This window comes from Spinacia oleracea, chromosome 1, assembly GCF_020520425.1.
Source record: "Spinacia oleracea cultivar Varoflay chromosome 1, BTI_SOV_V1, whole genome shotgun sequence".
NCBI classification, from domain to species: domain Eukaryota; kingdom Viridiplantae; phylum Streptophyta; class Magnoliopsida; order Caryophyllales; family Amaranthaceae; genus Spinacia; species Spinacia oleracea.
In genome coordinates this window covers 125,696,865-125,719,897 of record NC_079487.1, presented here as the reverse complement: position 1 = coordinate 125,719,897, position 23,033 = coordinate 125,696,865, and the positions used below count along the sequence as shown (strand labels likewise).

Here is a 23,033-nt window from a genome sequence, read left to right as displayed (position 1 = left end):
ATTTCGAATAAAGAAACTTTCAATTCATGGGAGACGGGTGTATTATGGCGCATGCTGCCGTCATCCTGAGATCATTTTTTTTTCAAGTACTAACTAAATTAATATAACTAATTTAACTAATTTAAAAAAACAACAAAATAGTTAAAGTAAAATACAAATAGTTGCACTTATAAGTCGAATAGTTAATTTCTTATACAAATTAGTTAAAGCAATACAAAGACTCTGACTTATGAGCCAAATAGTACATTAAATTATTATCTAAATTAGTTATGAAATGTAATATTCCACAAATGGTTACTTCGTGTAATACAAATAGTTGCACTTGTGAGCAGAATAGTTAAATTCTTAGACTATGTTCAGTTCAACTTATTTGACTTATTCTATACAAAATAAGTTCAGGAAAAATCAGTTAAGTTCATATAAGTTCAAATAATTGAAGTTAAGATAAGTTCAGAAAAAATAAGTTTTTTTCATACATTTTCACCCACAAATAAGTTTATTTTACACAAAATGACAAAATACACTATAAGAATTTGTACCTTTAACGACAACCTAATTACGACGGGTCAAAAATCCCGTCGCAAAAGCCTTTTGCGACGGGGCTAACAACCAAACAATGACGGGAATAGGCGTCGCAAATGTCTTTTACGACGGCTTTACGACGGATTTACGACGGGATTTTCATTAACGACGGCCCCCTTTTATGACAGGTTCGCGACAGGAAATCCCGTCGTTAATCAACGATTATTGGCCTTTCGCGACGGGATTTCCCGTCGTTAATAGTACAATTTCTTGTAGTGATAATTTATTTTTTTCAGATAGAATAAGTTTAGATAAGTTAAGTTAAGTTCAAATAAGTTAATTTAAGTTCATACGAAGTATAATATAAGTTCAGACAAAATAAGACAAATATAATTAAAATATAATATAAATAGTTGCACTTATTAGCCGAATACTTTAGCTATAATCATCTAAGGCATTTGGGGGGATCACTAAAACGGTAAACTTTATCTTATTAATGCTAATCTTTGCTTTGCATTAAAAAAAAAAGGGTAAATTCTTATTGCACAAACATGCGGCTAGGTTTGTGTACGGATCCAAAACCGGATCAAACTTGATCGGAACCAATTGGACCGGAAGACAAATTTTAATTTTTTATGGACTGAAGACCGGACCGAATTCTTCAGGTCCGATGTTGGATCTATTTGGACCGGCTTTTATGTAACTTTTGACACTTTTTTAGGTTTTTAATACGAAGTATTTTATTTTATTTTAAGAAATTCAATACTAAGTATTTTATTCGTATATCTTTTGTGTTTATGCGCCAATGCGTTACCCAACTCATACTCCGTATATTTTTCCATCTAAGCTACTACATTAATTGATTACTTTATAATGTGATGAACTGATGATGGTACAGAGTTCTACGGTGGTTTTTGGTCTTATCCTATATAGGTACGTAGATTTTATTTCCAAAAGCATTACTCATCAGTACTCATATTCAAGAAATCAATCGAATAACGTACTTCGTGTAAGTTACCCTCTCCATTCTTTAATACTCGCACCGCTTTGACTGGACACGTTTGTCAATGCACAACTTTGATCACCAATATCTTTAACTACATATTATAAAAATTTATAAAACAATTAATATTTTGAAAATATATATTAAGATGAAGCCAACAATATATTATATACTAACATTTATTTTCATATAATAGAAATAAAATATGGTGAAAGTAAATTATGTGAATAGTCAAAAAGTCAAAACGGCACGAGTATTAAGGGATAAAGGAAGTATCTAGATGATTAACATATTACTGTACATAATTAACTACAAAATATTCTATTATACTTTTATTTTTATTAATGAATCGGGTTACCGGTCTGGACTGGCCGGAATTATATGGGTTTTACCCGAACCGGACCAGAAACTCGAAATCGTAGTTTTTCAAAGACCCAGAGGTCAGACTGAAATCTTTCAGTTTGTTCTGGTCCGGTTCAAGTCCGGACCGGACCTTACACACCCCTTTACATGCCAACAAGCCAACGACAATACATAAGAAACTAGGGAAAGTCATACCTTCCAGAGTTCCAGGAAGCTTCCTCAAACCTAAAACATCAGTTATACTTTACCTTTTTTGAATTTTTAGGATAAGATGAAATGTCATATCGGATCCGAACTCAACACAGGTCAATCCGTCTGGATTAGCAGGATAGATACTTTGAAAGGGAGAGGAATGATAAGGGGAACCCTCCCTCAAAGTGTCTCTAGTAGGATTGAACCCCAAACCTTTTTCGTTGGAAGCACTACAAAATTATGAATTACTAAAGATGGGTTTTGAGACGGATACTATAAGCATCTCAAATTTGAGACTGATTACTAAAATTTTGTCTCTAAATTAAAATTGAAATGGGATTGTTTATGGAGTTTCAAAATTTTTGTCTCAAATTTGTAATGAATTTGCCAAAATTCCGTCTTAAGGTAGAATCATTAATTTCCACTAGGCCAAGACATTGCTTGGTAAATTTTCAGTTGTTAAAACATACAAATGTTGTTTGGAAGGGTGGAACACAAACGTGAAATAATATATCTCATGTTCTTCTGTTTCAAGGTCATGTTCTTTTGCTTGTGTGTAATGTTATTTTGGTGCACCATGCTTATTGTGTAGATACATTAGGATTTGGAGACGGTGTCTCCTCCTCCATGAAAACAAAAGGAAATCAAATTGGACATGGGTGGTATGGTTAATGGTTTATCATGATATTTTGTCCCTTATGTTAGGAGGCTGCTTTTGTACCGAACCTTAGGTTAAGGCATTTTTAATACAATCGTCATATTTGTATTAAAAAAAATAAAAATAAGCAGCACTATTCATGTGATTATCAAAACTCCTATGTTACTGAGCAACCACACCAATTTTATATGTTAATCTTTCTCTCCTCTTTTTCAATGAGGAATAGTTAATTCCAACTCACATAAAAGTTTTCTTCTAAGCGCATTCGTACTCTTATTTGCATTAATTGTTGTAGTGATATAATTAGCAATAAGTTACTTTCTTTTTATGATTTGATGTACATAGAAGACCTAAAAGACATTACCCTCAAATCCTCAATCTGAAACTAATGTTCAACCAAGCAAAACTTTAATTAGCATGATTACATGGACCAACCGATCCCTTTTTAGGCTTTTTTACCCACTTTTTAAAAGGGGTGTTTTTTTTTTTTTTTTTTTCTACCCGGCCACTTCTATTTTGTTTTATTTTAGGTATACATATTTTATCATCTTACATCTTCTACCTATTACACATTTCCATCATTTACTATCTCCTACTTTACTCATTATTACCCAATAGTCCAATACTTTACCACTCCGTCTGTTTTTTACTTGCATCACTTGAATTGACACGTGCACTTGTCAAATTATCATTTGCGACCATTAAATATCTCTAATTCTGTATTAGTAAAAATTATGAAAAGTTGATATTAATAAAATATGTTTGTGACTAATCCAACAATATTTTACATAATAACATTTACTCTGTAATTACTACTACCTTCGTTTCAAAAAGATACTTACTATTTGCAAGGACTCCGGTGCAATGTTTGACCGTTAATACATTCAATTCTGTATGGAAAAAAATATAAAAGTTGATATTTATAAAATACATTTCGAAAAGAATATAACACGATATCTCATGATAATTTTTGATAGATATAATAGTGAGAATTTATGGTCAAAGTTTTGAATGTTTGACACATTTTTCATAGCGTAAAGAACACTTAATGAAACGGAGGTCGTATTTGATGGTAAAAAAATTCAAGTCAAACTTAGTATATAAAAAATGACAAAGTCAAAGTTATGCGACTAAAAAGAACGGAGGGAGGAGAGTACATTTTACTGCTTTTCCACCTTTTTCTTACACATACTAAGGGGGCACTTTATTCACCTTAAAAAAATAAGTTTCATGTCCTATACTTTATTCACCTTAAAAAAAATAAGTTCATAGGAGTTCAGATAAGTTCCAACAACTTCCAATAAATTTCAATAAGTTCAGATAAGTGCCAATAATTTTCAATAATAATAATATTATTATTTTTAATATATTTTATTATTATTATTATTATTATTATTATTATTATTATTTATTATTTTAAGTATTATCAGGAGTATTATTTATTTTTATTTTTATTTATTATTTTTATTTATTTATTTATTATTGTTATTACTCCTAATTATTATTATTTTTTATTAATTATTATTTTATTATTATTTATTTACTATTTTTTTTATTAATATTTTTACTATTATTATTATTATTAAGTTCAAAGAAGTTCCACAAAAGTTCAGATAAATTCAGGATCAGATAAGTTCAAGTCATATAAGTTGAATATAACGCACCTTAACTCACATCAAAAAAGAGTGTACTATAATTGAATACATTAACAAAAGAGAAGCAAAAATAAAAATAAAAATAAAGAGGGAGTATTCAAGTTCGCCAGAACTATGCCAACTTTTAATATACGAAGTACTAGATTAAAATGTGGTATGGTCTCCATCTTTACTAATTTAAGAAAGAAACCAGGTGTGTCCTTTGTTGCTTACCATCCCATCCATAAAGTCTTTGCTTTCATATTGTACTAAGAATCGACCATTGATGTAGCAATTTAAAAACAATGAAAAATAGTACGGAGTATATATGAAAAACTTTTTGGAGAAACAATGAAAATTTATCAAAAGCTACTTTGTAATTGACTTTTTTTTTCTGATAGCCAACCTTATAATACGTATAAAAAATAAATATCCTAAGATATTTAATACTTCTATAGAACTTTATTGTTGAAAAATCAGTGATACCTTAGCCGGATTATGCACGTTGAGCCGTTGATCCACACACGTGATCCGGCTAGCTAATTAAGGTACCAATCTAAGGGATCGTTTGGTTCGTAAAAATGGAATGGTATGGTGATCCATACCTTGGAGGAATGGATTCTAAACCCTATACTAACGTAAAAATGTTTGGTTTACTAACGGAATGGATTCAATGTCCAATATGTATAGTTTGGTTCACTCAAATGGATTTTTTATCCTTATTATATTTACCCATCTTATATCCTATATTTTTTTAATTTTTCCTTCAACTTATTTCAATATTTTTTAAATAAAAAACTGATAATTAATTATCTTTGAAGGCATTACTTTTAAAAATAAAATAATTACAGAACCAAAATTTGTATTATGTTCAATAAAAATAAGAAAAGTAAAGGTTTTTTTTATTCAAGAAAAGAAAAGTTATACAAGTAAACCAGTGAAATAAAATAATGAACTTGGAAATGAAAAGTCAACCAATGTACGTGCTCTTACAGTTGCAGTTTTGTTGCTCCTCTGCTAACGTCACACACCTAAATTCCAAAAACTCAATCCAGCAATGTCCACATTCCAATTCAACAGCGAATCTAATATACATATATAAAGGAGGCATATTTTCTGAATTATTAGATCGCCACCTAGGATTACTAATGCTTTCAGCCAATGAAAAATAAGATTTCTAATTTATTTTTGAATTAAAAAAATCGAGTGTCACGTAGATAATTAATTAGGTGCCACGTAGATATTTAAATTAATTAATTAATTACTAATATATACATTCCATCCAAAATCAAGCGCTCTAATAATTAAAAAATAATTACTAATATATACACTTCCATCCAAAATCGATCAAACGCTCTAATAATTAAAAAAATAAATCTAAAATAAAATTCATCACTACAAGAAATTGTACTATTAACGACGGGAAATCCCGTCGCGAAAGGCCAATAATCGTTGATTAATTTCCTGTCGCGAACCCGTCATAAAAGGGGCCGTCGTTAATAGAAAATCCCGTCGTTAACCCGTCGTAAAAGACATTTTGCGACGGTTATTCCCGTCATTGTTTGGTTGTTAGCCCCGTCGCAAAAGGCTTTTACGACGGGATTTTTGACCCGTCGTAATTAGGTTGTCGTTAAAGATACAAATTTTTGTAGTGCATCCAAATTCAAACACTAATCTAAAATAAAATTCAATCCAAAAACAAACATTAATCCAATATTAGAGTGCCACGTAGGAAATCTAATGGTTTCAGCCAATGAAAAATAAGACTTCAAAATTATTTTTGAATTAAAAAGTCGAATACCACGTAGATAAATAATTAGTTGCCACGTAAATATTTTTATTAAATAATTATTAATATTTCTTATATACAATTTCATCCAAAATCAAACACTATAATAATTAAAAAATAAATCTAAAATGAAATTCAATCCAAAATAATAAAAAAAAGCAATTTAATCTAATATATAAAATATAGCAGTTGATATATGTAGGAGTTTTATTTTAACGTAACAATTTAATAGAAACCGTGCATCGCACGGGCTAAAATCTAGTTACAATTAAAGCAGAAAAAATAGCTGGAGAAGAACACATGTGAAGGTCGCCGGCTTGCTGAAATAATAGAGCGCCACCTAGGATTACTATTGATTTCGGCCATGAAAAATAAGATTTCTAATTTATTTTTGAATTAAAAAAATCAAGTGCCACATAGATAATTAATCAGGTGGAACATAGATATTTTAATTAATTAATTATTAATATATACAACTCCATCCAAAATCAAACACTCTAATAATTAAAAAATAAATCTAAAATAAAATTCATCCAAAATCAAACACTAATCTAAAATAAAATTCAATCTAAAATCAAACACTAATCCAATATTAGCCACGTATGAAATCTAATGCTTTTGGCCAATGAAAAATAATATTTTGAAATTATTTTTGAATTAAAAAAGTCAAGTGTCACGTAGATAAATAATTAGGCACCACGTAGATATTATTATTAATTAATTATTAATATTACGCATAAAAAATTTCATCCAAAGTCAAATACTCTAATAATTAAAAAATAAATCTAAAATGAAATTCAATCCAAAATAAAAAATAATCTAATCTAATATATAAATATAGCAGTTGGTATATATATAGTAGTTTTATTTTAACTTAACAATTTAATAGAATCCGTGCATCGCACGGGCTAAAAGCTAGTAAATAAATAAACAAATCGCAATTATATCGAATAAGTCGATAAAGAATAAAGTAAGGATGTTTTTTTCGGTAATTATCACTTTATAAGTTTCGTATTTTAAATCATCACCTTAAAAATATAAACATTTTCAAAATCACCACCTCTTAACGGAATCTGTCAAGTTTGCCAAGCCCGACACAACACTAAAAAGGCCCGCCTCGGCATGGGCACGAAAAAAAACACGATCCGACACGAGTACAAAGTTGTGGGTCTGACTTATGCCGCATTTCTTTTGAAAAAAACATGATAAGGACAACGACAAAACACGCCAAATTTAGTAAAATGATGCTTAAGCACGATGGCCCATGCGCCTGACCCTGTTTTGAACTTTTTGGCCCGGTTCGGCACAACACCGGCCTGGTCCGGCCCACAACCATCTTGATGTCCTCGTCTCTAGAACACATGGTAGATTTATAATGGCACACTCAGTACATAATCTATGGACTGATGAGCAGATTATGGGCATAATCCTGCAAAATCCTGATTCTGATAGATTGATTAATTACTACTATGCTAGGAAGATTATGGAAACAAGAGTTGAGCTTACAATAATACATAAAGTGCAAAGACAAATCCGTTTCTATTAGAAATATGCTACATCATTCATAAATGGTTCAATGAAAATCAACCTTAAAAGAATTACTTTTTATCATGTTTTGTCACGTATCTTTCAGAGAAATTCAAACGAATAAATCATGCATATATAGGTGAATAAATCTAGCTCGTATCATGTTCATAAATCATAACATACTCATTCTTCCACCATTACATAAAGGATATAAGTTACCTTGCGCGCTGCAAATACAACTGCAGAAAATTCTGTCATCATATATTAATCCGTGGAGCGTAAAAACTTGACCAGCTTCTGTGATACAGACTGCTGGCTGTCCACCAATGACAGTGAATCCTCATTTCCTTCAAAATCATCATCATTTTCATAAACAAGATGGATTCCCCAACTTCTTAGCTGAATCCCATCAACTGGTCCTGACTTCCACTCTACCTGTATTATATCGCCTACTTCTAATAAACTAACCAAGGGATTGTATGCCTTGTGTCTGCACAGATAGAGCTGATCTTCTTGTGTACATGGGACTCCCAATAAGTAGAGTGTGGTACGGAAAATCCATGTTCCGTGTCTGAAAATACTAGCCTGAATATCAACGATTGCTGGTAATTTAGCTCGTATGTCATCTAATACTTGGATATCCACAGAGAGCACAACACCAACTATCACATTTTTTATTGCAAGGTTTGGATGATTTACAAAATTCACAGCTGTTTGAGAAAACCAGTCTGGAATTTCACTCCCTGGAACACTCAAATTGTTCAACTTCCTCAAAGATTCCTGCAGATCAGGAACAAATGTTAATATATGCAACTCTTTTTACTCCTTTGGTATATCATTTAACGCCTTACTTTAACGCAACTTAATTGAAAAAGAAAGGAAAATTAGGAAACTAGTACCTTGCTTAGTCTACCCCGAACAGCTGATGCAATAGCATTATTACAGCCCCCCATAAACAACCATCTCAAAGACTTCAAACATTCAAGACCTGGAACATCCACCACTTTGTTGCAATTTGCAAGTCGTAGTTCTTGTAATCTCCCAAGATTAGAGAGGTCGTGTATACTCACTAGTTGATGACAATCTGCAGCATTTAGTTCCACTAAAGTTGAAGGAAGTAAAGGCAGAGACCTCAGCTCTACGCATTGCCGTAGTATTAGCTTCTTTAGAACACAAAGGCCCTCCAATGTGGAAGGAAGGCTGTGGAAATTATTGTAACCAAGGTTCAATATCTGCAACTTGGATAACTTGTCAAAATCATCATTTATCTGACCACTGATTCCGCATGCCTGAGCATCGAATTCTTCCAAATTCGAAAGCTTGCTGAAAGAAGCAGGAAGTTGACTAAGCCTTGCAAGTTCATTGGACGACGACTTCTTCATTTTCAATACCCTTAATTCATGAAGCGACCCAAATGTTTCAGGCAAACAGGTCACACCAGTTTCCTGCATCATTAATGTAAGCAATGACCTCAATGATCCAATAGAATCAGGTAGGCTGCTTAGCTTTTGACAGTTATTCAAGTTTAACAACCTAAGATTTTCCAAATCCCCTATGGACTTTGGAAGGTGTGTTAACTCAGCACCTTGAACAATGAGGGTAGTAAGATTTGACATATTCCCGATTGATTCTGGTAGTTTTTCAAGGAATTTGCAATCAGTCATCTGGATCTTCTCAATAAATTTCAAGGAACATATATCATCTGGCAATGCTTTTATCGGGGTATCACTTAGATCCAGATTCACAAGAGAAGATAATCCTTTTACTGAAATAGGAAGCTTGACAAGAGAAGAGCATCCTGCAAGTGATAACACTTTAAGATAGGATAGTGAACAAATAGATGCAGGAAGTTTCTGGATCGAACTGCTATTAAGGATCAGCTCAGTCAAAGACTTCATCTTTCCCACCGACTCAGGAAGAACTGTAAGCGAGGAACAATGTATTAAATCTAGTTTCTCAAGACTTGTCAAGTATCCAAGAGAATCAGGTAACTCTTCAACATTAGTATGAGATAGAGATAACTTTTTTAGACAAGTTAAAGAGCCTATCTCCTTAGGCAGACTTGTTATCATGGAACAACTATGCAGATTAAGCTCTTGAAGCTGTGTAAGGTGAAATAAATATGAAGGCAGATCAGTTATTGATGTTCCATCAAGATGTAGTTGGATCAAAGACTTCATGCTGCGAACATCGTTTGGTAGTCCTTTGAATTCTGAGCAATTAGATAGGATCAACTCCTTGAGGCCTTTCATCCCCGTCACATCTCTTGGAAACTCAACCAACTTTGTGCAATCTCTTAGGTTCAAGTGAACTAGAGAACTCATGTTTCCAACTGAATCATGAATTTTAGTCAATCCTATACAACGCTCAAGTGTGAGTTTCTTCAAATGTCTATGTCTAGAAATGTCAGGAAGATCAGTTAGGCTGTAGCAGCTCGAAAGATTTATCACCACCAAGTTCCCAGCCACCTGAAAACCAACAAGTTTTCACATTTATAATACGAAGTATATAAATAAATTTTACAAGTACCCTAAGTTGAGGTGGCTTCAGAAAAAGCTAAGACTAGGAGATGCTTATTGAACCAAGACGCTTAGGCCTGTTCTTTTTGGGCTTAACTGGCAGTTCAGTTCAGGGGCATTCAGTTTAGTTCTAAAGAACATGCAATTTACCTTGTTGAAACCCCAAAATGAGCGATCTGAGCACCACAAACGTTCAATTTTGCTTCCTGAAAGATCAAGCACACGGATTTCCTCTGGTAAATTATCAGGAAGTGTCTTTTGAGAACATCCTCTCCATTGCAGCCACCTCAGCTCAGAGGACATATATTTGAAATCTCCTTCCAATTTCGTATTATTCATTTGAAGCAGTTTCAGGTGTACCATTTTCTTAAACCAATTTGTTTGAAGAGTTAAGTTGTCATCTTCTTCTGGTTTGTGCCGCGAAATAATTCCCTCAAATTTGTCTTTCACGCAATTGGTGAAGGTATTGATATTAGGATAACTTATGAACCTGTTCCAATATGATACTTTATCATGGGAGTTTGGAGGCTTTCTGATGTCCAGAACCATTCCTCGTACAGCTTCTGTTACCTGTGATACATCACAACAAGCAGAAGATTCAATGCATGAATTATACGAATATGATGCACCCATATTGTTTAACAAAGACTCATTAATTATAAGATAAGGATTATACTTTCTTACGACGCAAGACATGCATTATGTCTTGAGAGTCCCACAGTCTGCTACGTTTCCCAGTATCATCAAAGTTCTCCTCTGTAACAATTTGCCTTCCCATATCCCGAATTTGATCATGCATCCACAATTCAGTATTGCCTGTTGTTATCTTCAGGAGTGATTTTGTGACAAGGTTACCAATTGCTAACTCAGCCCTCAATCCACAACCATCTAGAATGTCAACAACATCCTCTCTTTTCATCTTCATTTGAATCAACAGGCACGATATGTCGAGGAATACATTTTTCTCTTGTTCGTCAAGACCTTCATAACTGAATCTCAGCACATGTTGAAGATTAGGTGGTCGAATTTCTTCGTATTTCTTCAGAGCATCTTCCCACTCCTTTTCTGGTTTCTTAATCAAGGAAGAACCAAACACTTCTAAAGCCAGAGGAAGTCCATCTGTTAAAGAAACAATCTTCTCAGAAACATCCAGAAACTCTTCTGTAGGGACAGTTCTTCCTAAAGCATGTATGCTAAAAAGTTCAAGTGATTCCCCTGGATCAAGCTTCTCTGCCTCATATAACTCAAAATAATCTTGCAACGCGTTCACATTTCTACTTGTAACGATTATCCTGCTCCCTTCTTCAAAGCGTTCTCTGACAATGCCCATATTTCTAAGCTGGTTTGCTTCAGAGACATCATCCAACACAACTAGGACTCGGTTGTCATTAGCTTGTTTTTCCGACCCATGATCGTCTTCTTTAACCAATGATCTTTTCTTGGGAAGATCACTTCTGAGTTTGTTCTGAACACTTAAAAGACCTTGTTGATTAGATAATTGTTCTCTGACATTGGGAATGAAACAACGGTTCTTGAAGCTTACAACGAGCTTATTGAAGACAGCTTTAGCCAAGGTTGTCTTGCCTATTCCAGGAGTGCCGTGGATACCAAGAAACCGAACACCATTCGACTGAATATCTAACATTTTAACCACTTGATCAACACGAGAATCCAAACCAACTTCATGTTTAACCACATACTCTGGATTATTCTTTAATTCACTCCACACTTGTTCAACTATATGTCGTATAAGTTCTTCAGGTTCATCACTGCCATTAAGTATTTGATTTAAATTAAGCTATGTTAGTTGGGAACATTCATGAGCGACGTGGGGGATAATGCCTAAAATTTCACGTCCGCGTTATAAAGAGAGTCACAAAGGTCAATAATATAAACCAGAATGCAAGTTTTTTTCTCGAAATTACATATTTATGTCATATTTTTATTATTTTTTAAAGTTGGACACTAGAAAGTATTCAACAATTCTCAAGAGGCCTAGGTAGCTCAGACGCTTAGTTGATAAGGTCATGGGGGTGATATCCAAAACATATACTCCGTACTTCGTAATTGAATCTCATGCTTTGTACATTATGCATTGTCTAGTGTCTACGACGGGTATGAAAATATGCATCTTGTTGCTAGATACACATACACATAAAGCTAAGTGTATGCAGTAACGCAATGTAATTTTATTTGTTCATTTGATCGGTTTTACTCATTTGGAAATTAATAATAAGCACAGAAAACATCCTTAAATCTGAAACAAGACAAATTTTGCGTATGATGCTCTGTTCATCCTTCTTGATCATTAATTTCATTTTCCCGAGTTTTACCGTGGACCATTAAGCATGAATCAACCAATTAAATTCGATCTGATTTTAAGCTTGAAGTATTCCCAATTAAAACACCTTTAAAATTATGAAAAGGATCAAAAGTACTTAGCTCGCATTACCTAGACTTGGCCGGATAACCAGATGTATTGCCGGCAGACTTTAAAGCAATCCTCCACCTGGCAACCTCGTCTTCACTAAACTTCTTGAAATCATCATTGAGCAGCTTCTGAAACCCACTACCAAACTCCCCTCGTTGCCTCCGAATATCAGACGGGTCGACGTCATAGAAAACGGGTATGACCCGTTTACGACACTCGAAGATTCGAGAAAGCTCGTGAAGGCACCACCGTGAGTCAGCGTACTTAGGAGATATAATGGCCACCGCGAGAGCGGAGTCCACGATAGCTTCCTCTAGGGTTGGCTGTATTGTATCCCCTCTCTCCATGCCTTTGTCATCCATGAAAGGTCTTAAGCCCTTGGCTACCAGAGCGTCACGTAGTGGCATAGTGAAGTTGTAACGGGTGTCCTCCCCTCTGAAGCTCAAGAATACATCCCAGTTTACACGTTTTTTCAGCATTGATGGTGGAAGGTACGGAGGCGTTTCAATGTCGGGGATCATGTATGATGACGAGTCTATACTAACACTTCCTCCCTCCATGTCTCAGAGAAGAAGAGGGCAAGGATAAAGAGAGTAGTTTATGGACAAGTAGTGAAAAATTATGGACCCAAAATAGGGCTCTAGTCTGTAGACTGTAGTAATAATAAGGTAGTGGAAGTCTTATATTAACCGGCTTTCTTTCTCTATTGAAAGACAAGGAAATACAACAAATTATTGTGTCGTATTCTAAGCTCCAAAACTATTATTGTTTTGCTGGAGCCAAAGTTTGAACCTTTAATTAAGGTATTAGGGTGAGTTTATCCCCAAACTCACCTCCAATCTTCAGATTATGCCACAGCAGTTTTTCACTAATTTTTTTATTATCCAGATTCACACAAAACTCATCCTATTCTTACTGGATATTTCATGAAATACCCCTAAGTTTTGAAATAATTCACCAAATGCCTATCAAGTTCCAATAATTTACCAAATACCCCTGACAATTGACTTAATGCCTAAAATACCCTTACTGATAACGGTCCGTTAGTCCGTCGTTAGCCTAGTTTCATAATTAACCAAATGCCCCTTTTTTAAAATTTATTTCACCACAGACCCCTATTATTAAACTTATTTCACCAAATGCCCCAAACTTAAAATTATTTTGTTTTCTTATATACAAACAAAGTAATTTATAATCCGAGAAAAAAAATGAAAAATAAAACAGAAAATGTTAATTTCGAAATCTAATACTAATGGTTTCGGCCACCTAAGATTACTAATGGTTTCGGCCAATGAAAAATAAGATTTCTAATTTATTTTTGAATTAAAAAATCGAGTGCCATGTAGGTAATTAAATATGTGCCACGTAGATATTTTAACTAAGTAATTACTAATACATACAACTCCATCTAAAATCAAACACTCTAATAATTAAAAACTAAATCTAAAATAAAATTCATCCAAAATCAAACACTAATCTAAAATAATAAAATAAAATTCAATCCAAAATCAAACATTAATCCAACATTAGAGTGCCACGTAGGAAATACAATGGTTTCGGCCAATGAAAAATAAGATTTCAAAATTAATTTTGAATTAAAAAAATTCGAGTGTGCCACGTAGATATTTTCATTAATTAATTATTAATATTACGTATATACAATTTCATCCAAAATCAAACACTCTCATAATTAATAAATAAATCTAAAATGAAATACAATCCAAAATCAAAAATTAATCTAATCTAATATATAAAATTGGTATATATAAAAGTTTGATTTTAACTTAAGAATTTAATAGAATCTGTGCATCGCACGGGCAAAAATCTAGTTGACATATATTCCGTACAAATTAGAAACAATAATACAACATATTAAAATTAAAAATAACTAGAACATTAATTTAAAGGCAAATGAAACAAAACAATATATAAACCATTAATAATTTAGTTGGGTGAAATAAGATAAATTAAGTTTGATGATGTGGCATTATTTGATTGGTGGGAGAAAAAAGTGGAGTATTAAGTAAGTCTTGAGTGAGTCTTTGATTTTCAAACTCACTTCAAGACTTGGTGTAGTCTTTTACCACATTATTCCAAGATTTAGGTTTGAGACTCACCTCAAGACTCCCTTCAAGAATAGGGATAAACTCACCCTTAGGTAAAATCAACCAATCGGTAGGAAAATAATTTTGGGATAAATTGTTTTTTACCACCTAGAAAAATTTTAAAAATTATTTTTTACCACCTAAAAAAAATTAAAACTTGTTTTTAACCACCTAGAAATGGAAAAAAGAGATGAAATCGTTATGGAAAGGGCCACAATAATGATACTTCATTCTTTTTATGAATTTACATGATTTTTTCTTTCATTAATTAACAAAAGTAACAAAATTTAATGGAAATAAGATAGAGGGTGAAGGATTTAAAGAAATCGCAGAGGGAGTATAAAATTGGAGGAAAATTGAATTAATAAGCCCATATAACGATAGCATCTCTTTTTTTTCCGTTTTTAGGTGGTAAAACACAAGTTTTAATTATTATTTTTAGGTGGTAAAATACAAGTTTTAGTTTAGGTGGTAAAAAATAATTTTTTAACTTTTTTAGGTGGTAAAAAACAATTTGTCCTTTTCAATATGCAATAATAAAAAAATTCATTTCCTCTATACGTAACTTGGATTGCTTTCCATCTCTTGCAAATTGGGGGAGTGACATATACTCCATACAAATATACAATACACAGACTAGACCTGTTTCAACTTTCAACTAGCCTATTTTATTATCTGTGACTCATTTTAGATGTTAACATTTTAACATTTTTCTTAGTATACAATTATCTTTCTTTCTTTGAGAGAGCTTGGTATACAATTACGTAGTACGGAGTATTTATTAATACTCCGTACAATTTCTAAATTTACTACAGAAACATTTATTTTTATACAACCGGCCAGTAGGGACGGTATATCTCTACTTTTATTTCATGGGGAAAAGTCGCAATACCTTACGTTGATAATTTGTCCATTAGTGTACATACGAGGGAGACCTCACGCCTCACGGGGGTTGGTAATGATACTAGTGGTCTATGGTTCTCCTTTGAAGTCTAGTGTTGAATTAGTTAAAACTTAAAAGAGAATAATTTATTTAGTCAGTTGCTGTTAAAAGAACTTTGTTTAGACTCTCACTCAAGTCTTCAAGTCTATTTCTCGAGGTCTTGGCTCTTTTGTTTGTAACAAGTTGTTCTTTTTGTTTACAACGAAATACCCCAAATGCCCGAATATTCCGCTAAAATGTAAACATTACGACACGTCAACACGTTAATTCCCAAAGAAATCAGTCCAAAGTTGTCAATTCTTTCGACCTACAAGAATGATACGGAGTAGTGACTTAGTGACCTTAATTCTTGTCCTTAAAAGTTACAGTTGTAAACAAAGATCTAGGCCAAAACTCTAAGACGCTATGCAAGTATAAGCTATTCAATGGACAACAAAAAGTTAATCACAGATTCTTGCCAACCTCATTTGTGTAGATAACACCAGCCGGGCACACGAGAGCATCGACTGGTATATCATCAGAAGTAACACCAATAGATCCATCCTCCACAATTTGCATTGAATATGAAAGAGCAACTGCAGCATCAAAAAAGAGCAGCATTAAGTTTGCTATAGCAGTAGCAGGAATACAGAAACAAGTATGAAAACAGAAGAAGCAATGCGCCATATTCTGCAATTAAGGGCTCGTTCAGTATCACCGCCAGTTTCCAGATTTTGGGTTTTTGAATTCAAAAGTCATCTGATTTAGATTGAATCATAAACTAAAAGATAGTCATACTTATAGTAGTCATATTGATTTTGAAAGCTGACAACAAAAAAACTGGAAACTACTTTTTGTGGTTTTATATTTTGGTTTTTAGTTTTGTAAAAACCAGAAAAATGGAAACAAAAAACGATACAGAATGGGGCCTTAACTGATTGCATTGACAGTTTGTAGAGATGATGTTTGACAGAATTAGATCTCAGCTATAAGAAATAGGTTGACAGTTGACACTGGTCCAACATTACACACAAAGACAATGAATGTATTTGTTTATCTAATGGGGCCTTCATCTGCTACATTCTCATGAACCACCATTCACCAAACAGATAAACTGAAACATAAACTGAAACTGTACCTATGAGAGGCGGTTTCCATTTCCTTTTTTCGGCTATCTCAAAGTACTTCTTCAGGTACACATCATAGTAACTGAAACCATAAAGAATTGAAATTAGTTGTGTAGGATGGATATGCAATAAAGGTGCATTAGATCTTGGGATGAAAAATATTAAAGAAAACAGGAACCTAACAACTAATCTGACCTAGGACTCTAATGGGATGGCAAAGAAAATAGATTTATATATGAATCTGTGATCAAATGACTCTAATGTTAATTAAGGAACTACGATAGTTTTGAGCAAAGCAACACACCCTCCACTTCGCCCTAACCGTCTTCCAGATTTGTCAAATGCAAGACCTGGGTAGCAAAGACAAAGCATAAGTGAGAGACAAACACGTTACACAGACAACTTTTTGCTCCAAGATTAAGTAGATATATCTACCTGGTAGAATAAACAAGTCTACAGGTTCACTTGCCTGCATAACTGCATTACAACAAATCTATTAGGGTCATTAAACACTTGAATTAATAGTACGTAATGAACAAGTATGATGGAGGAACTGCAACTGGGAAAAAAAACCATAAATTAATAGTACGTAAAATAATCCCTACAAAATTTGGCACATTAAGCATATCAATTTAACTCTATATACCCATCCCATCTGATGCAGGGACCTGTATAAAGTACAATCATTAAGCATTATGGTTTTGTTAAAGAATCTATTACTTTATTTACCGTGTCCAGTACAGAAGTAGAGTTCAACAAGATCAACATAACCAAGCAAACGAGGCAAGTATTTAAAGTTTCAAAAACAAAAACATCAGGGAAACTAATTACTGACAAGACAAACAGTCAGATATATTAAATCAATAACAAGAAATAAATTTAAATGTAGGCAGAAGTGAAAAGGAGAAAGATTTAACATACGATCTTCTCGCTCATTTCCATCATGATCCTGCAGGGTCGGCTCCAAGATGTTCATAGAGTTAGGGATAAGATCGTCATAACTTGAAACCCGGAGCATTTTCATGTTGCTATTCCTGTCTTCAATCCGTGGTAGAAACAGCTTTTTCCTGTTCTTGGAACATTTATCTTCAGATGAGAATGCATTAAGGACCTCCATGCCTACACATTGATTGCTAGCAACATAACATTTGTAATGTTTTTTTTTTTTTGAAAGGTAACATTTGTAATGTTCTGTTGAGAAGGTCATAAATATCAGTTATAATATATACTTTGTCCTGCAAATTATATTACGTATATCAATATATCATAAGGTAAACTATGATTCTTCCAAGAGGTCCAACAATATAGGACTGCCTCTATGTAGTGCATATTCTACTGCCTACAGTCTTACTAGATGATAGAGGCCTAAATGGCCAAGGTTCTGTGTTACTCACATCTAGGACACAAAAGACAAAATACGAAATACTCCAACATAGAAAGAAAAGAAAACAGCAGATTGAATAAAATTACAAAGAATTACATTGTCTTAGCATTTATCTTTAATAGCTTTCTCATCTGAGTACCTCAAGGAAGCTTATTGCCAGGTAATATGATAAAATGAAAATAGAAACATGAATGAAAACGAACAAAATGCAGTAAATGAAGTTAACAATCCAATACTGATCATCCACTCAGGAAATAGTGTCCAACGAGGAAAACAGATATACATAATAACAGTGGATCAAGCTTCATGCTACTGAGGGAAAAATTCAACTTAATTCCATGATTTCCATCGCATGAGGAAGTCAACATTCGTCACATGTCTACGCAAATATAAATGTGATGCCACTACTTGTTATTTGTGGACCTGTGGTGCATAATTAGCTTGATACACGGACTTCGAGATTCATAGTATCATGAGAAGTATATATGAGATAGTCTCTAAGCAACTAAACTTTTAAAAACGGAGCACATAGCCCACTGCAAATTTGCACATAATGCATGATTTATGAAATGATTTTAAAAAAAATAGAGAAGACACCTTTAGCTTCATTGCATAATATCTTTGACAAAAATTTTGATGTATCAACTTCTCGTAAGGCATCACAATTTACATAAGCACATAAACCATTGGCAGATTGAAACCAATGAGCTTCCAATACAGCATGCTGAATTGTATTATCTGCGAAGAAAAGTTGTACCAGCATAATCATTATTCAGTTAAGGTTTACAGATTTTAAACAAAGCTAGTAAAAACATAAAAGCCACAAGTTGCAATTTTCTGTGAAAAAGATTTGTATTAGACGGCCTCATGTGTCATACTATTACTTTAAATTAGACAAGAAAGTTTTTCTATTTTAGGGACTTAGGGTAGCTTCTTTTTTTTCAAAGGTAGGTTTATGTCTAACGTTATTTTTATTTTTCACTACATCTTAAAAACAAAATCCCTCAAGAAAATAGAATACCCACCATTAAATTCTACGCCACTCTCCATTAAAAAAAAGAAACAAATCCTACCTTAGCTGCGTGACATGCTAAATAACCCACCCCCCCACCCCCACACACAGTCACACACACATTTAAAGAAAAAAAAGGGAGAGAGAAAGAGAACAACAAGGCAGAACTGTCGGCTTTATAGGTCACCTAATCTAGATTCAGTAAATGTTGCTCATTTGACCTCCTTGATGCAAAATGATACTTCCTCATACTTGAAGGGGAAAAAAGGACACAACATTCTTGGAAATGATTCAGTTTGGCTTGGACTTGAAACTTTTGGTGTAAGGACCAGACCAGTTAAAACCTAATTTCCCAATAGGCTTTCCTAGGATTGTTCCTAAATTCCCATTAGGACTGTTGCTCGGTTACTAAGTGAGACATGTAGCTTTTTCAGATGGTTTGAGGTTCTCCAAGCATAGCAATATTCTCCCCCATCATCATAAACCATTTTCATCCTCCTCCCACCCAATCTATGGTTAAAGGCCTCACAAATGAACTGTATAAGTTATAAAAGATCTCTCTCATTACATTATTCTTCCCGTTTTCTTTTTCTTTTCTGTCGGTGCCTTTCATCCAAGAGCGGTATGTTCCTCAACAAAAGCAAATCATAGACCAAAAGAACCCCGTGAAGTTTTGACAACGGAACTTCTGGCTGTAAGCTTCAGCGTTAAGGTTCTTCTACTTTTACCCTTTAAAGGAGCCTTCATCTATAAGGCACAGACCACCGGGCAGCAGTATTGGAAATGAGTTGTGCACTTCAGACAACAATCATATAATAAATGGATATCACAAGTTATCAGGCCATTGACTAACTAAATTTGATCGATAAATAAGCCAAGCTGCCAGCACAGAGATCAGCAACAACAAACACGAGGACCCAAACATGAGAAAGAATAGCTCTCATCCAGTTTAATGCCTTCTCGGATTTTTTTCTTGGATTGCAACCATTTAAGGTTCTACGGAGAACAGAAGCATTCGGAAGAGGGGGAATGAGGAAATTATAGAACGTTTGAGAACCAAAGATCAAATAATTTTTAATTTTTTCATTACCCATTACCTTCAAATAGGATCCCGCGACAAGCAGGGTAAAGGGGTAGGACGTATCAACACCCTAATTGCACTATTGCAGAGAGGCTATTTTCAATTGACCCATAAGCGATAATGGGGCGCAACAACCATCTTCTAATTCATGGAAAGAGAGCGAAGAGGTTTTGAGAGCCATTTTGATTTAGTCCATTAAATCCAAAAGCCAAAAGAACAAATACCAAAGATCAAACACTCAAATCCAAAATTTTGGGAACTGATTTTGGCACTTCTCCAGCTCAAAGGCTCTAACCAGTCGGATTTTATGAGGTGTTTGCAAAATGCTAAAACTAACTTTAGTCAACTACAATTGAAGTGATATAATAAGCTACTTCCAAGGACCTAAATTATTTAATATTCCACAATTGCCATGCCCAAAACTAACTATTGAATACTCCCTCTATAACCAAGCAATTACCTTGTTTTCTTTACCGGTTGTCCGGTTGTCCCTAAAAGATTGTCTCGTTACAGACAACAATCGTAAAACAACTAGAAATCACAATATATTGGTGAAGCCATAGTAGAAGATAACCAAATTTGACAGATTATTAAGCCAAGTTCACAAAGATCAGCAACACCAAAAATCAGCAACACCAAAGATCCACACTTTTAAATATAAGAAAGAGCAAGCCGAAAAATGACTTCTCGGGTGTAGTCTAGAATTACAAGCATTTGAGATTCTAGCATTTTGTATAGGATACAAGGAATGCTGAAATTAAACAAAAATATCTCACTTACGGCCCGTTTGATAGCCGGTCATAAATCATAATGGTATCAATGGGAATGAATTTATATGTAAATTTGTAAGAATAATGAATTCCCATGTTAATGTTAGTTCACTCAAAATTATCAATTTTTTCTTCATAAATTTCATTTTCATCCATTACCATTTGGGGTGTGGTAATGGAAGGAAATGCAAGTTTAAGATAAGATTTCATTATCATGGAGGGCAAGAACATTATGACGTTAGTTTACTTGCCAAATATTTCGTAACAATTAGATTCGTTCTTATTCCCACTATTTATTACCGGCTACCGCACAAGTGGCTAGTGTACGAGCAACATTTTTCAAATTGGCTATAAAGTTTTCAAATTTTCAAATGTACAAGTAATTGAATTAGTTTTACCATACCAGCTTCCTGCTGAAGCCATATTTACAGTTTAGAGTTGGCTTTTCAATTATTGTTTTCCGTGTTTAGCAGTTTTAGCCTATACTTAGACTCCCCTCATCGAGGAATACAACATTTCTCCAGAATTGAACAAACCCCCAAATCAGAACTTCAATAGCTTTTGCACAACCATTTCAAAGAATTTAAAGAATAAGTCGCAAAATTAACTCAACCCACTAACATAAACCTCCGTCATACTAAACAAAATTGCCATAACCTAGAATTTTCACTGAGGAATTTCATCAAACACTTGGCACTCAACACAAAAAAGAGAGAAGAAAAACACCTTCTTCAGTTCTCTGATCTGGGCTCATGTTCTTGAGCTGTTTACGTATCTGAGTACGAAGTGAGCGCTTCTTCGCGAAGATTTCTTCAATATGAAGATCGTTTTCGTGGCCGCCGTCGTTTTTTACTGTCGTGGTAAATGATCGCGGAAAACAGCTCAATGAAGGTGATGATGATGTTGATCTTCTCATTGACAAGGAGGAGGAGAAGCATCGAGATGATGAAGAAGATGATAATGTGCGCAGTTGGTGCAGCAGCATCGGCATTGGAAATGGTGGCAGCTTGCTCACCGCTACACTCATCGTCCCGCTGAAATTGGGTTGGCCTTATTGGTCTTTTTTGTAAATGGGGTTTCTATTGCGATTATTTTTTACTCTGTAAATACTTATGGAATTATCGCCTTCTATTTTGCACAATTTGAAAATAATCACATTTTATGTGTTTTACCGTCTTCATTGACTATGTGGGCTTTATTTTGTATTTTCCTCCTTACTTTTAGTCTCAGAAAATCTCAAATTTTCAGTTAATTCACGTTCTGATTTGTCAAAACTATAAATTCGTCCAACGAAATCTATATAATATACTAAAAGAGAGCAAATCAATATGGTGATAGACAAATGTCACTCATTGATTGACCTCTCTTATAGATATTAAAAAAAATTAAAAAATAAATAAAATACTTGATGCTATAACTATTTTGTTAACTTTTACTTCGAAAAAAAATATTTGATTCTCTTTTCCTGAAAATAAAAAAGATTTCAATCTATATATAGAATATTTTTTAAAATTATAAATATTTTTTATATTTGGTAACAAATATAACCAATATAAGAATAATAAGATTATCTTTTTTATATTTGATAACAAATATAAGATTATATTTTTATAAAAATTTAATCCATTGTACGGAGTACATAGTATGACTTTTATAAAAAAAAAAAAAAAAAAAAAAAAAAAGTAGTCTATTTATTTTTATTTCGTACTTATATAATTTGAATACAAATAAATTAGAAAATTAATCAAGTATGAATAAGAATGTATTAAAAAAAATTACATTACCTTATATATATTTATTATACTAAAAGAGAGGAAATCAATGTGGTGAAGACAATTTTCACTCATTGATTGGCCTCTCTTACAGATATAAAAATAATATAAAAATAAAATAAAATACTTGATTCTATAATTATTTTGTTAACATTTACCTCAAAAATATATTTGATTATCTTTTGCTCAAAATAAAAATATTCCATTCTACAGATACGGAAT

General features: G+C 33.3%; 2 protein-coding genes across 7 annotated transcripts; both read right to left on the bottom strand.

The window, feature by feature from the left end:
• Positions 1-7,120: 7,120 nt before the first annotated feature.
• Positions 7,121-14,221, bottom strand: LOC110789516 (disease resistance protein RPV1). Of its 4 annotated transcripts, none has more exons than XM_021994196.2 (6): positions 12,660-14,221; positions 10,884-11,976; positions 10,358-10,777; positions 8,588-10,156; positions 7,908-8,468; positions 7,121-7,606 (listed from the first exon to the last, which is right to left on the bottom strand). In XM_021994196.2, exons 1-5 carry the CDS (start codon positions 13,196-13,198, stop codon positions 7,953-7,955), a joined length of 4,137 nt encoding a protein of 1,378 aa, XP_021849888.1. In that variant the 5' UTR covers positions 13,199-14,221; the 3' UTR covers positions 7,121-7,606; positions 7,908-7,952. The 4 variants fall into 4 exon arrangements, with proteins under 4 accessions (XP_021849888.1, XP_056682554.1, XP_056682558.1 ...); XM_056826576.1 differs by having other exon boundaries at positions 7,121-7,600; XM_056826580.1 differs by having other exon boundaries at positions 7,122-7,513.
• A 143-nt stretch (positions 14,222-14,364) lies between these two features.
• LOC110789517 (5-formyltetrahydrofolate cyclo-ligase, mitochondrial-like) lies at positions 14,365-22,188 on the bottom strand. 3 transcript variants are annotated; one of them, XM_056826589.1, is made up of 8 exons: positions 21,766-22,188; positions 18,774-18,914; positions 17,714-17,983; positions 17,228-17,269; positions 17,097-17,142; positions 16,804-16,874; positions 16,149-16,261; positions 14,365-15,993 (listed from the first exon to the last, which is right to left on the bottom strand). In XM_056826589.1, exons 1-8 carry the CDS (start codon positions 22,064-22,066, stop codon positions 15,883-15,885), a joined length of 1,095 nt encoding a protein of 364 aa, XP_056682567.1. In that variant the 5' UTR covers positions 22,067-22,188; the 3' UTR covers positions 14,365-15,882. The 3 variants fall into 3 exon arrangements, with proteins under 3 accessions (XP_056682567.1, XP_021849889.1, XP_021849890.1); XM_021994197.2 differs by having other exon boundaries at positions 17,714-17,911; positions 21,766-22,185; XM_021994198.2 differs by having other exon boundaries at positions 17,714-17,878; positions 21,766-22,185.
• Between the last annotated feature and the right edge of the window lie 845 nt (positions 22,189-23,033).

Bases quoted from the DNA above. Each gene is read 5' to 3' on its own strand.
- LOC110789517 (XM_056826589.1), bottom strand. From the start codon at position 22,066: ATGAGTGTAGCGGTGAGCAAGCTGCCACCATTTCCAATGCCGATGCTG. The intron at 18,915-21,765 runs GTGTTTTTCTTC...TTTTCTTCGCAG, and splicing joins AGATCAGAGAACTGAAGAAG to ATAATACAATTCAGCATGCT. The intron at 17,270-17,713 runs GTATGTTAAATC...GTTGTAATGCAG, and splicing joins TGGAAATGAGCGAGAAGATC to TTATGCAGGCAAGTGAACCT.
- LOC110789516 (XM_021994196.2), bottom strand. From the start codon at position 13,198: ATGGAGGGAGGAAGTGTTAGTATAGACTCGTCATCATACATGATCCCC. The intron at 11,977-12,659 runs GTAATGCGAGCT...ACTTAATGGCAG, and splicing joins GGTTATCCGGCCAAGTCTAG to TGATGAACCTGAAGAACTTA. The intron at 10,778-10,883 runs GTATAATCCTTA...GATGTATCACAG, and splicing joins ATGTCTTGCGTCGTAAGAAA to GTAACAGAAGCTGTACGAGG.